Source organism: Salmo salar, unplaced genomic scaffold, assembly GCF_965601325.2.
Source record: "Salmo salar unplaced genomic scaffold, fSalSal1 ptg000177l, whole genome shotgun sequence".
Classification (NCBI taxonomy): domain Eukaryota; kingdom Metazoa; phylum Chordata; class Actinopteri; order Salmoniformes; family Salmonidae; genus Salmo; species Salmo salar.
In genome coordinates this window covers 726,540-741,538 of record NW_027675325.1, presented here as the reverse complement: position 1 = coordinate 741,538, position 14,999 = coordinate 726,540, and the positions used below count along the sequence as shown (strand labels likewise).

General features: G+C 39.9%; 1 protein-coding gene and 1 long non-coding RNA gene across 2 annotated transcripts; both read right to left on the bottom strand.

Annotated features, from left to right (window-relative positions):
• Positions 1–307: 307 nt before the first annotated feature.
• On the bottom strand, positions 308–2,979 carry LOC145867076 (NLR family CARD domain-containing protein 3-like). Its single transcript, XM_082971121.1, has 2 exons — positions 1,179–2,979; positions 308–946 (listed from the first exon to the last, which is right to left on the bottom strand). Exons 1-2 carry the CDS (start codon positions 2,567–2,569, stop codon positions 757–759), a joined length of 1,581 nt encoding a protein of 526 aa, XP_082827247.1. The 5' UTR covers positions 2,570–2,979; the 3' UTR covers positions 308–756.
• A 285-nt stretch (positions 2,980–3,264) lies between these two features.
• LOC145867077 (uncharacterized) lies at positions 3,265–14,036 on the bottom strand. The gene is made up of 4 exons (XR_014383209.1): positions 13,907–14,036; positions 11,217–11,270; positions 3,726–4,938; positions 3,265–3,596 (listed from the first exon to the last, which is right to left on the bottom strand). It is a non-coding gene; the product is annotated as an uncharacterized LOC145867077 (long non-coding RNA).
• Positions 14,037–14,999: the final 963 nt, after the last annotated feature.

The following is a 14,999-nucleotide window of genomic DNA, read 5'->3' as shown; positions in this document are numbered from 1 at the left end:
CATGCATTTAGTTTTACTTGTATTTAAGAGCAGTTGGAGGCCACGGAAGGAGAGCTGTATGGCATTGAAGCTCGTCTAGAGGTTAGTTAACACAGTGTCCAAAGAAGGGCCAGAAGTATACAGAATAACACCAATAACAGAGGGGGTCTGATCTTTGTGCCTCTGTAAATTTCTCATTCATCATCATTAACGATTCATTCATGATTATTCATAATCATGGTAGCATCCACATTAATGTAGAAGTGTTCAGAAACATCTTCTATTCTTACTGACAATACAAGTGAAGTGACTCCAAAATGACAGGACATTATTCACCATTCAGTTTCTATTAGGAAAAACATCATCCAAAACACAACCAAGACAAACTGCAAATGAATTCAACAGGTTTGTAGAATCACAATTGATGTAATCACTGCAGGCATGGATCATGGGACTAAATACTAAACTTATGAAAACTTTAATACAATATAAGTGAATTTGTCCGAATATGTACAACTTTTTCAAATGGGAGAACTAAATACATAAAGTGCTTTCCTTTCTTAACAGTAACACAGCTATGTATGAAAATACCCTAAAATAAAAGGTGACATTCTGTACTGTCACCTAATATGAAACATTCTATCTCAAATCCAAAATGCTGGATCATAGCACCACATTTAAAACTGTAAGCTTCACTGTCCAAACACATATGGTGTGGACTATGTGTGCCTGGTAAACACATGTGGATCTGGTGAACAGTTATCACTTGTTGACCAACTACAGGAATACTGACCTCAGCGTCTCCAGTTTACAGTGTGGATCCTCCAGTCCAGCAGAGAGCAGCTTCACTCCTGAATCCTTCAGGTCATTGTTACTCAGGTCCAGCTCTCTCAGGTGTGAGGGGTTTGACTTCAGAGCTGAGACCAGAGAAGCACAGCCTTTCTTTGTGACTCCACAGCCTGACAGCCTGCAACGAGATCATCATGACTTCACAAACACACTGGTAATTTAACACCAGTAGTGTAGAAGGACAAGGGTAGATGCATTTGGTTCATATTCCCAAACAACACATAGATTCATCTTCCATCAATGCATTTATTCAATATGTTTTTCAATATACATATTATAATACATATTTTTCTCCAAACATAATATTTCTTCCTGATGAATACTTCTTATATGTCATTTTATTTACTCACAGAGCAGCTCTGGAGGCTTTGACCACTGGCAGCAGCCTCAGAAGACCTTCCTCTGATCTGGAGAATTTCTTCAGGTCAAACACATCCAGCTCCTTTTCTGAAGTCAGCAATACAAAGGCCAGAGCTGACCACTGTGCAGGTGACAGGTTGGGTTCTGAGAGACTTCCTGATCTCAGGTAGCTTTGGATCTCCTCCACTAGAGAATGGTCATTCAGTTCATTCAGACAGTGGAACAGATTGATGCTCCTCTCTGGAGAAGGATTCTCCCTGATCTTCTTCTTGATGTACTTGACTGTTTCTTCATGGCTCTGTGAGCTGCTTCTTGTCTTTGTCAGTAGACCTCGTAAGTGCTTCTGATTGGATTCCAGTGAGAGGCCCAGAAGGAAGCGGAGGAACAGGTCCAGGTTTCCTGTCTCACTTTGTAAGGCTTTATCCAGGGCACTCTTGTAGACAGTAACTTCAGTAACTTCAGGCTTGTCTCTGAACAGCAAGAAAACGTATCTGAACATTGATTGAGGTTCATCCATTAGATTCTCATTGTTGTTGATGAATGAGAGGAACACATATACAGCAGCCAGAAACTCCTGAATGCTCAGATGAACAAAGCAGTACACCTTGTTCTGGTACAGCCCACATTCCTCTTTAAAGAGCTGTGTGCACAATCCTGAGTACACTGAGGCTTCATTGACATCAATGCCAGCCTCTTTCAGGTCTTTTTCATAGAAAATCAGATTGCCCTTCACTAGCTGTTGAAAAGCCAGTTTTCCCAGTGACAGAATGCTCTCTTTATTCCAGTGTGGACCTGTCTCTTCTTTCCCAAGATACTTTTCATTCTTCTGTTTGGTATGAAACACCACAAGGTGTGTGTACATCTCAGTCAGAGTCTTGGGCATCTCTTCTCTCTTATGTTCCAGCATGTGTTCGAGGACTGTTGCAGAAATCCAACAGAAGACTGGAATGTGGCACATGATGTGGAGGCTCCTTGATGTCTTTATGTGTGAGATGATTCTGCTGGCCAGGTCCTCATCACTGAATCTCTTCCTGAAGTACTCCTCCTTCTGTGGGTCATTGAACCCTCGTACCTCTGTCACCTGGTCAACACACCCTGAAGGGATCTTATTGGCTGCTGCAGGTCGGGTCGTTATCCAGAGGAGAGCAGAGGGAAGCAGATTTCCCTTGATGAGATTTGTCAGCAGAACATCCACTGAGGTTGACTCTGTGACGTCACAACAGATCTTGTTCTTCTGGAAGTCTAGGGGCAGTCGGCACTCATCCAGACCATCAAAGACGAACAGAACTTTGTACTTGTCGTAGTTGGAGATTCTTGATTGTTTTGTTTCCATTGAGAAGTGATTGAGAAGTTCAATCAAAGTGTTTTTGTCCCCTTTCATCAAATTCAGCTCCCGAAAAGGGAATGAAAATACAAATTGGACATCCTGATTTGCTTTTCCTTCAGCCCAGTCCAGAATGAACTTCTGCACAGAGACTGTTTTTCCAATGCCAGCGACTCCCTTTGTCAGCACAGTTCTGATACGTTTGTCTTGTCCAGTTAAGGGTTTGAAGATGTCGTTACATTTGATTGCAGTCTCTGGTCTTGCTTGTTTCCTGGTTGTTGTCTCAATCTGTCTCAGCTCATGTTCATTATTGACCTGTCCTGTTCCTCCCTCTGTGATGTAGAGCTCTGTGTAGATCTTATTGAGAAGTGTTGGGTTTCCTTGTTTAGCGATCCCCTCAAATACACATTGAAACTTCTTCTTTAGATTAGATTTGAGTTCACGTTGGCAAATCACAGCAGGATCATCTGAATCTAGAAATAACACAGAGGATATTAATATTACATCTGTTTTAATGTCTACAGTATTGTAGGACTGTTATAACATTTTAAATTATAATCATTTATTCTCTTAACTGACTGTATAAATGTTTTCATAATGCATTCCAGACTGGTGTGACTGATTATATTATTATTGGTATTATTGATGGTATTATTAATGTTGTCTCTCTCTGTCTCTGTCTCTCTCTCTAAATTAATCAACACAACACATCCCTGCTGCTACTTGACGAGGTCACTAGGTGTTGTGTTAAGGTTGCTTCAATATCATTGAGTTACACAGCTACTTTAGCTGTACTTTAGCCACAGCTTTTAAATGTTATAAAACAGCATTCAACATGAGGCAGACAGATCTTACATTTCTCCAGTGTGTCAGCAAGCTCCTTCTGGTTCATTTTCCTCAGGACGTGCAGTGTGATCTTCAGAGCCCCCTCTCTGGCACTGCTCTCCTGCTTCTCATCTTCAGCATCCACCACTTCCTCATCCTGCTTCTGACTCTCAAAGCCTTCTGGGAGTTCTGGACTAAGAATCCTCTTGAACATCTTCAGCTCGTTCTTCACAAATGTCATCATTTTCTTTTCAAGCAACTGAAATAAATCAAGTAAATAAGTTAAGCAAGAGAAGAAATGCTTTCTCATTAACACATTAATGAATAATTGACAGATCAACTTTACTTGAGGTAAACAAAAACAAATGTACATAACAGGAACACATACACTGAATATAGAGTCCAGGTCTGTTTGATGACTCTGGGAAGACTGACCACTGAGAATCTCTGACTCTTATCTCTCCTGTTGGTTTCTGTGGACAAAACATGAGATTACATCTCCTCATCCAGGGAGTGAGTGAGTACGGACAGACAAACAGACATAGACAGAAAGCGGGACAGACAGTCAGAGACAGACAGAGACAGACAGACAGACAGACAGACAGACAGACAGACAGACAGACAGACAGACAGACAGACAGACAGACAGACAGACAGACAGACAGACAGACAGACAGACAGACAGACAGAGACACAGACAGAAAGCGGGACAGACAGTCAGAGACAGACAGACAGACAGAAACAGACAGACAGACAGACAGACAGACAGACAGACAGACAGACAGACAGACAGACAGACAGACAGACAGACAGACAGACAGAAATCGGGACAGACAAACAGAGATAGACAGAGACAGACAGAGACAGACAGACAGACAGACAGAGACAGACACAGACAGACACATACAGACAAAGAGAGACAGACAGACTGAAAGCGGGACAGACAGTCAGATACAGGCAAAGACAGACAAACAGACAGACAGAGACACAGACAGAAAGCGGGACAGACAGTCAGAGACAGACAGAAAGATACAGATTGACAGACAGACAGACAGAGACAGACACACAGACAGAAACAGACATACAGACAGAGAAAGACACACAGACAGACAGAGACAGACAGAGACAGACAGACAGAAACAGACACAGAGAGACACAGAGACACAGACAGACAGACAGACAGACAGACAGACAGACAGACAGACAGACAGACAGACAGACAGACAGACAGACAGCGAAATACACACAGACAGAGAGACAGGCAAAGAGGCAGAGAGACAGATAGACAGACAGAGAGACACACACACACAGGGAGGGAATATTGTGTTTGTTTAATTAATATTGTTTTAGGACTATGAAAATGGACAAAAGTATTAGCCTATGGATTATGAAAACAACCAAAAGAAATGTGAAAATGGGAGAGGAGAAATGACTAGAGACAGTGTTGTTTAACTCACTGACCATGACCCATGAGTTCTTCTTACCTTTGTTCAGTAGAAAAGTCTCCCTCTCTAAAGTATATAGGTGTACCTATAGACTGGTCACTCTTCATGGACACACAGCTGGGTACAGGGGAGGCTGGTTTCCCCTGTTTGATTAGACTTTAACACAACAGAGACAAACATTACATCTCTCATCTACTCTGAGCTCAGATGGGAAACATAAGAAGAGCTCTGGATCAGACAGACACAGACAGACAGACAGACAGACAGACAGACAGACAGACAGACAGACAGACAGACAGACAGACAGACAGACAGACAGACAGACAGACAGACAGAAAGCGGGACAGACAAACAGAGATAGACAGAGACAGAGACTGAGACAGACAGACACAGACAGACACATACAGACCAAGAGAGACAGACAGACTGAAAGCGGGACAGACAGTCAGAGACAGGCAAAGACAGACAAACAGACAGACAGAGACACAGACAGAAAGATAGAGACAGACAGAGACACAGACAGAAAGATACAGACAGACAGACAGAGACACAGACAGAAAGATACAGACAGACAGAGACACAGACAGAAAGATACAGACAGACAGAGACACAGACAGAAAGCGGGACAGACAGTCAGAGACAGACAGACAGAAAGAGACAGACAGACAGACAGACAGACAGACAGACAGACAGACAGACAGACAGACAGACAGACAGACAGACAGACAGACAGACAGACAGAAAGCGGGACAGACAGAAAGCGGGACAGACAAACAGAGATAGACAGAGACAGACAGAGACAGAGACAGACAGAGACAGACAGAGACAGACAGAGACAGACAGGGGAGGCTGGTGTCTCCTGCTTTATTGGACTTCAACACAACAGAGACAAACATTACATCTTTCATCTTCTCTGAGCTTGGTGTGTTTTTCACTATCTAATCATGACATTGGGTTGTTCAATGACAGACATGTATTTGTTTAAAAATCTATAACTTAATGATTTCATTTCAGAGAAGACAAATAATAATATTTTTTTACAAAATTTTATATATCTGCCTGCCTCTCAACTGTGACCGTTTCAATTCGTCATATGTAGCAACATTTGAAATGGTGTTTTTTACGTTGGATAAAAGTAGAGACTCAGAGCTAGAAAATGGTATATCAGACACTACAGTTGAGGAACAATGGGAAAGTAATTCTGCTTTGAATGTTAATAAACTTGGAACCTCACTTTTGAGAAAATGTCCTTTGAATGTTTTGGTACCTACTGGAGAGCTCTTCTTTGTCTACAGGGCTGTTACTTTGGCAGATAATGTCACCCATCTAAATAAATAGTTGTTATATATATAATTAACTAAATGTATGGTGTTTTTGTTTTAATGTCAGTTTAATTGTTTGTTATGCTATAAACATTTTATTTTATTATAAGTGGTAAAAGGAACTAGAAAATGTTATATTTGCAATTCTGAGTAATTACTACTTTAGTAAGTAATGCCACATTATTCAGTACTACTCCAGTTGCTACATAATTCCAATAGATGGCAGCATAAGACCACAAATGACATTTCAGAAGATCAGTATAGTTTTCTCCCTGGATGCACCACCACTCCCCCTCACAGGAAAACTCCTGTGTGTGCTTCTTTCTGTCCCTTTACACACTGCTAACACAAGAGGAAGGACTGAAAAAGCATTTAACAGATTACTGTGAAGTAATATAATGATGATTCATGTTTATTATTACCTGTTTTTATGCTCATGTTTTGAAATTATACTTCATTAATATAACGATTATCAATAAGTCTGAACATTAATTTAGTCACCTCTAGTTGAGAAAAATTGTCAAATTCATCAACCAGCATCGAGCCACTCTGTCTTCTCTCTCTAGTAGTCAACTCAGCCCCCGTAAAAAGCTGGTGTCTTCACTCTGCCTTCTCTCTCTAGTAGTCAACTCAGCCCCGCTAAAAAGCTGGTGTCGTCGCTCTGCCTTCTCTCTCTAGTAGTCAACTCAGCCCCGCTAAAAAGCTGGTGTCGTCGCTCTGCCTTCTCTCTCTAGTAGTCAACTCAGCCCCGGTAAAAAGCTGGTGTCATCACTCTGCCTTCTCTCTCTAGTAGTCAACTCAGCCCCGGTAAAAAGCTGGTGTCGTCACTCTGCCTTCTCTCTCTAGTAGTCAACTCAGCCCTGGTAAAAAGCTGGTGTCGTCACTCTGCCTTCTCTCTCTAGTAGTCAACTCAGCCCCGGTAAAAAGCTGGTGTCGTCACTCTGCCTTCTCTCTCTAGTAGTCAACTCAGCCCCGGTAAAAAGCTGGTGTCGTCGCTCTGCCTTCTCCAGGGGCATGTTGAGGTAAATTTACTAACCGAGAGGGTTGAATTATGTAATTTATTGGTGGGCTGGAAGGCGCACTCTTGTCTTTTCTATTCCGAGGTTGTTTACTCGCAATATCAGATATTAAGATGACTTTTTATAATGCATGTATACTGAGGTTGAGGTTCTGACTAGTGATAATTTACCCGGGGTTCAATACCTGCTATAGTCACTATTATTTTGCTCTCCCAAAAGCAACACAGCCCTAAAACGAGATATATAGCTAACTAAAGTCATGTTAATGAGTGACCATTTTAGAAAATCATGGGACATATAGTCTGTGGTTGCATGCTATTTTATGTTAATCATACTGCTGCTTGTAGCCTATAACTGATGCTTCGTGGTCTTATGCTGCCATCTATTGGAAATATTTAGCAATTAAAAGTTATTAATGCACATTCAGACGTTGGTGAGGCAGCTAAAAAAATGTTAAAAAAATTGAATGTGTCCAGCCTACTTTAGGCGCCCCGAAAATAATATTCAAAAGATTGGTCCTTGGATACAGAGGGGTTAAACACTAAAGTTACCATCCATCTAGTGAAGAGAGGAGAACCGGACAGAGGTAGCCAGCATCCGTCAACGAGAGAGGGAGGATAGGATAACTAGGATGCTGCTGGTAGAGTAGCGAGCTAGCTAGCTTACCGAGCTGTACCGACTAGCTAGGATAACTAGGATGCTGCTGGTAGAATAGCTAGCTAGCTTACCTAGCTGTACCGACTAGCTAGGATAACTAGGATGCTGCTGGTAGAGTAGCTAGCTAGCTTACCTAGCTGTACCGACTAGCTAGGATAACTAGGATGCTGCTGGTAGAGTAGCTAGCTAGCTTACCTAGCTGTACCGACTAGCTAGGATAACTAGGATGCTCCTGGTAGAGTAGCTAGCTAGCTTACCTACAGTGGGGGGAAAAAAGTATTTGATCCCCTGCTGATTTTGTACGTTTGTAATGTTATATAATGATTTGCATTTTAATGAGGGAAATAAGTATTTGACCCCTCTGCAAATCATGACTTAGTACTTGGTGGCAAAACCCTTGTTGGCAATCAGAGGTCAGACGTTTCTTGTAGTTGGTCACCAGGTTTGCATACATCTCAGGAGGGATTTTGTCCCACTCCTTTTTGCAGATCTTCTCCAAGTCATTAAGGTTTCGAGGCTTACGTTTGGCAACTCGAACCTTCAGCTCCATCCACAGATTTTCTGTGGGATTAAGGTCTGGAGACTGGCTAGGCCACTCCAGGACCTTAATGTGCTTCTCCTTGAAGCACTCCTTTGTTGCCTTGGCTGTGTGTTTTGGGTCATTTTCATGCTGGAATACCAATCCACGACCCATTTTCAATGCCCTGGCTGAGGGAAGGATGTTCTCACCCAAGATTTGACAGTACATGGCCCCGTCAAATGATGCGGTGAAGTTGTCCTGTCCAGAAAACACCCCCAAAGCATAATGTTTCCACCTCCATGTTTGACGGTGGAGATGGTGTTCTTGGGGTCATAGGCAGCATTCCTCCTCCTCCAAACACGGCGAATTGAGTTGATGCCAAAGAGCTCCATTTTGGTCTCATCTGACCACAACACTTTCACCAGTTGTCCTCTGAGTCATTCCGATGTTCATTGGCAAACTTCAGACGGGCATGTATATGTATTCTTGAGCAGGGGGACCTTGCGGGCGCTGCAGGATTTCAGTCCTTCACGGCGTAGTGTGTTACCAATTGTTTTCTTGGTGACTATGGTCCCAGCTGCCTTGAGATCATTGACAAGATCCTCCCGTGTAGTTCTGGGCTGATTCCTCACCGTTCTCATGATCATTACAACCCCACGAGGTGAGATCTTGCATGGAGTCCCAGGCCAAGGGATATTGACAGTTCTTTTGTGTTTCTTCCATTTGCGAATAATCGCACAAAATGTTGTCACCTTCTCACCAAGCTGCTTGGCGATGGTCTTGTAGCCCATTCCAGCCTTGTGTAGGTCTACAATGTTGTCCCTGACATCCTTGGAGAGCTCTTTGGTCTTGGCCATGGTGGAGAGTTTGGAATCTGATTGATTGATTGCTTCTGTGGACAGGTGTCCTTTTTACAGGTAACAAGCTGCGGTTAGGAGCACTCCCTTTAAGAGTGTGCCCCTAATCTCAGCTCATTACCTGTATAAAAGACACCTGGGAGCCAGAAATCTTTCTGATTGAGAGGGGGTCAAATACTTATTTCCCTCATTAAAATGCAAATCAATTTATAACATTTCTGACATGTGTTTTTCTGGATATTTTTGTTGTTATTCTGTCTCTCACTGTTCAAATAAACCTACCATTAAAATTATAGACTGATCCTTTCTTTATCAGTGGGCAAACGTACAAAATCAGCAGGGGATCAAAAACGTTTTCCCCCACTGTAGCTGTACCGACTAGCTAGGATAACTAAGATGCTGCTGGTAGAGTAGCTAGCTAGCTTACCTAGCTGTACCAACTAGCTAGGATAACTAGGATGCTGCTGGTAGAGTAGCTAGCTAGCTAGCTTACCCAGCTGTACCGATTAGCTTGGATAACTAGGATGCTGCTGGTAGAGTAGCTAGCTAGCTTACCTAGCTGTACCGACTAGCTAGGATAACTAGGATGCTGCTGGTAGAGTAGCTAGCTAGCTTACCTAGCTGTACCGACTAGCTTGGCTAGCTAGCAGGACGTTCGTCTGTCGTTTGTCTCGATGATGATGACGAATCCGGTGAACCACAAAATGAAACAAGGATAGAGAGTGAAAAGGATCTGGCTACACTCATACTGTCCCTGACCGTAAAGCAAAAAGCTAATTGAACAATAAACTTCGGCGTCTCAACACTGTAGTGAACTCCATCGTTATTCCCCAAGATCACCTCAGCAAACTCTAACTGGACAATATGCTTGGCGCCACATCGTACGGGGACGGGGACAGTTCCAGAACGCGGACATGAGCAGTGCCACACAATCAACTAAACCCTGTCTTTACAGTGGGTTACATTAGTAATATTCATTTTTCTTTATGTTTAAACAAACATTTTTTTATAACAATATTTTGAGATCTGGGCCCATATCCACAAAGTGTCTCAGAGTAGAAAATTGGTCGTATAAGTGCTGAGAATAAAGACATTTTACACTTATGGGTATAAATGAAAGCAATGCATGAAGTCTCTAGTCCCACCTAGTCGGCAGATATTTAGGACACATCGTGAGCTGTCCTAAGTAGTTAAGAGTTAACAGCAGGTGTCTTGATAATACTATAGAATAATGCAGCGAGTCAGTGGTTCCTGCTCCACATGTAATTGCTTTGGAGTAGTTAAAAATAATGTTTTGATATTTCTATATAATCAATCCACAAATAATATAGTCCTACATGCAACAGTATGTCTTGTGCTTTTGGCAATGATTTATGCATAATATTTATGTATCACAAGTGATACCATGTATGTCTGCATAGCATTTTGTCTTCATTTTGGCAGATTAACGAGCTGTGGCAGGAGTTGGACCTGTGGCTGGTTTGAATCCCGGTCCGAGCGCTGGAAAAAACAGGTGGAATTGATCTGACCACTGGAGAGCTGCTGGGTTCACATCCTCAAAACATTAACATTTTGTTGAACATAACTCGAGAGGTTCTTCTTCACTGAACCCACAAATATATATAACTTTTAGTGATTCCATATATTAAGGAAGTGATAGAAGCCTTTTTGGTTCTATAAGGAACCTTCTTTTCTAAGAGTGTAAAATTAACACGTTTTTCTTTTGTTGATTATTTAATTATCTACATCATGTTATTTCAAGTTATCCCTTTGGAGTGCAACATCACGTTGTTAAAAAATTATCCTAAATTGGGCATGGCTTTAAAATGGGTAATTGAATGCATCTAGGGTGTTCCAGCAAAACAATGGATATATAGCGTTTTGCAATAAAAATACAAATTATACACAATCTAAAGCTATTAATTAAAAATCTGAGAACAGTAATATTGAAGGTACCCATAAGCAACCATTTCTGATTAAAAAACAAAAGTGAACATTTTTGGAAATATCATTTTTGAAATAAACTATTAATAATTCTTAAACAAAATTGTCATCTCACCTCTTTGATTTGGTGTCATGTTCCCCAGAGAGACTCATTTTAGAGAACTGACCCCTAAACAGAGATCCAGCATGTTGGTTGTGGTTAACACAGGGACAACTAAACAGAGATCCAGCATGTTGGTTGTGGTCAACACAGTAACAACTAAACAGAGATCCAACATGTTGGTTGTGGTTAACACAGTGACAACTAAACAGAGATCCAGCATGTTGGTTGTGGTTAACACAGTGACAACTAAACAGAGATCCAGCATGTTGGTTGTGGTTAACACAGTAACAACTAAACAGAGATCCAGCGTGTTGGTTGTGGTTAACACAGTGACAACTAAACAGAGATCCAGCATGTTGGTTGTGGTTAACACAGTGACAACTAAACAGAGATCCAGCATGTTGGTTGTGGTTAACACAGTGACAACTAAACAGAGATCCAGCATGTTGGTTAACACAGTGACAACTAAACAGAGATCCAGCATGTTGGTTGTGGTTAACACAGTGACAACTAAACAGAGATCCAGCATGTTGGTTGTGGTTAACACAGTGACAACTAAACAGAGATCCAGCATGTTGGTTGTGGTTAACACAGGGACAACTAAACAGAGATCCAGCATGTTGGTTGTGGTTAACACAGGGACAACTAAACAGAGATCCAGCATGTTGGTTGTGGTTAACACAGTAACAATTAAACAGAGATCCAACATGTTGGTTAACACAGTGACAACTAAACAGAGATCCAGCATGTTGGTTAACACAGTAACAACTAAACAGAGATCCAACATGTTGGTTGTGGTTAACACAGTGACAACTAAACAGATTTCCAGCATGTTGGTTGTGGTTAACACAGTGACAACTAATTATTGATTGTCAATTGTTCTCATTTATTCATTATCTCTTTGAGAAATAAAACATTTACTAACAGACATAAAAACAGTCAGGTGATTTATAGCATCACATGAACATGTTGTTGTGACATTTCATCTCCATGGTAACTGTCAATAATAATAATAAGTTACTGTTTGTTAAGGTAGTTATAGACAGAACAACAACAATAACAATAATAATATTAATAACAATAATAATAATAATAAGTTACTGTTTGTTAAGGTAGTTATAGACAGTACAGCAACAATAACCATAATACAAATAATAATAATAATAATAATAATAATAATAATAAGTCACTGTTTGTTAAGGAAGTTATAGACAGTACAGCAACAATAATAATAATAATAATAATAATAATATTAATAATTATATTAATAATAATAATAATTATAACTATAATAATAATAATAATAATAATAATAATAACAACAATAATAATAATAATAATAATAATAATAATAATAATAAGTCACTGTTTGTTAAGGTAGTTATAGACAGAACAGCAACAACAATAATAATAATAATAATAATAATAATAATAATAATAAAAATAATAAGTCTGTTTGTTAAGGTAGTTATAGACAGTATAGCAACAATAATATTAATAACTATAATAATAATAATAATAATAATAATAATAATAAGTCACTGTTTGTTAAGGTAGTTATAGACAGTACAGCAACAACTATAATAATAATAATAATAATAATAATAATAATAATAATAATAATAATAATAATAATAATAATAATAATAATAATAATAACAATAATAATAATAATAATAATAATAATAATAATAAGTCACTGTTTGTTAAGGTAGTTATAGACAGTACAGCAACAACTATAATAATAATAATAATAATAATAATAATAATAATAATAACAATAATAATAATAATAATAATAATAATAATAATAATAATAATAATAACAATAATAATAATAATAATAATAATAATAATAAGTCACTGTTTGTTAAGGTAGTTATAGACAGTACAGCAACACAAGGCCATGTCTCACACTTATTTTTATTAATTAAAATTAGGATATTTATTGTCTTTCAATCTGTTCTTTTCTAAATGTATCTGAGAATGTAGACAGAAGGGCTAAAACGGACATGATTGATCTGAGGGGGAAATCATTGATCCATTCAGAAAGTTTATTTGCAACAAGTAAGAGATTGTATATTATGTAATGTAGGCTAGGTTATAATGTATAGTAGTGGGTTGTTAGTGATATGTAAAGTAGACTAGGTTATAATGTATAGTAGTGGTTGTTAGTGATGTGTAGATGTTATATTATGTAAAGTAGGCTAGGTTATAATGTATAGTAGTGGGTTGTTAGTGATATGTAGATGTTATATTATGTAAAGTAGACTAGGTTATAATGTATAGTAGTGGGTTGTTAGTGATATGTAGATGTTATATTATGTAAAGTAGACTAGGTTATAATGTATAGTAGTAGTTTGTTAGTGATATGCAGATCAAGGTCTATACCTCAGCTATAGCCAAGATATCATAGATGACCAGTTTAAACCTGTTCAGATCTGTTCACATAAACTATCAGTAGCAGGACTGATCACCTACAAATCAGTTTTCAGTCTAAATACCAGAGCATGTAGCCTAGACCTGATATGTTCACAACATTTCCTACAGAGACCTTCAGGTCAGTCAGCATGATAAAGGATCATATCTCATTTCCTACAGAGACCTTCAGGTCAGTCAGCATGATAAAGGATCATATCTCAAGCTTTGTCTGACCACAACATAACTTTATAATAGTTATATTTAGCCTACAGTAGACTTACCAGTCTGCCTGTCTTTCCTTCAAATCAACACATTTATCCAACTTCTAATGTTGCTGACAAGTGTTTGCCACAGTTTCAACAGCCTTTTTGTAACTGCGGAGGCTACTTTTAGTTTCATATGAGGAAATCACATAACTCCTGACAGTCATGTGATGCGGACGCCTGTTTTCTTGCAGAGGAGGTAGCCTCTATTACAGACTCCAAAAGCCTTTTTAAATCTCAAATACAATACAAGTTTAAAATGAACTGCATTGCAGCATCGTTGTCCTGCAACAGGATGGTCAAATTCAGATCCTACATCTGTACAGAGATTGTTTTAATCTGAATAAGACCGTTTGAGTTATTAGCAATGAAGGTGCAACTGTCAGCTGCTGTAAACCTATGTGACTGGATGTTATGACCCCCATCTGAAAAGTTTATATCCTTATGCTGTGGCCCCCAATAACTGGCCACCTGGCCCATAGAGACTAAAGGACTATGCTGTGGCCCTCACCAACTGGACATCTGGCCCATAGAGACTAAAGGACTATGCTGTGGCCCTCACCAACTGGCCACCTGGCCCATAGAGACTAAAGGACTATGCTGTGGCCCTCACCAACTGGCCACCTGGCCCATAGAGACTAAAGGACTATGCTGTGGCCCTCACCAACTGGCCACCTGGCCCATAGAGACTAAAGGACTATGCTGTGGCCCTCACCATCTGACCATCTGGTCCATGGAGACTAAAGGACTATGCTGTGGCCCTCACCAACTGGACATCTGGCCCATAGAGACTAAAGGACTATGCTGTGGCCCTCACCAACTGGCCACCTGGCCCATAGAGACTAAAGGACTATGCTGTGGCCCTCACCAACTGGCCACCTGGCCCATAGAGACTAAAGGACTATGCTGTGGCCCCACCAACTGGCCATCTGGCCCATAGAGATTAAAGGACTATGCAATTTATGCTGCACACTGCATTAAGCCATCTCTAAACTGGGGGAAGGTATTGGGAAGGTAGAAAGATAACAGTGTTTATGAGACATGGGGGAAGGTAGAAAGATAACAGTGAGACATGGAGGAAGGTAGAAAGATAACAGTGAATATGAGACAT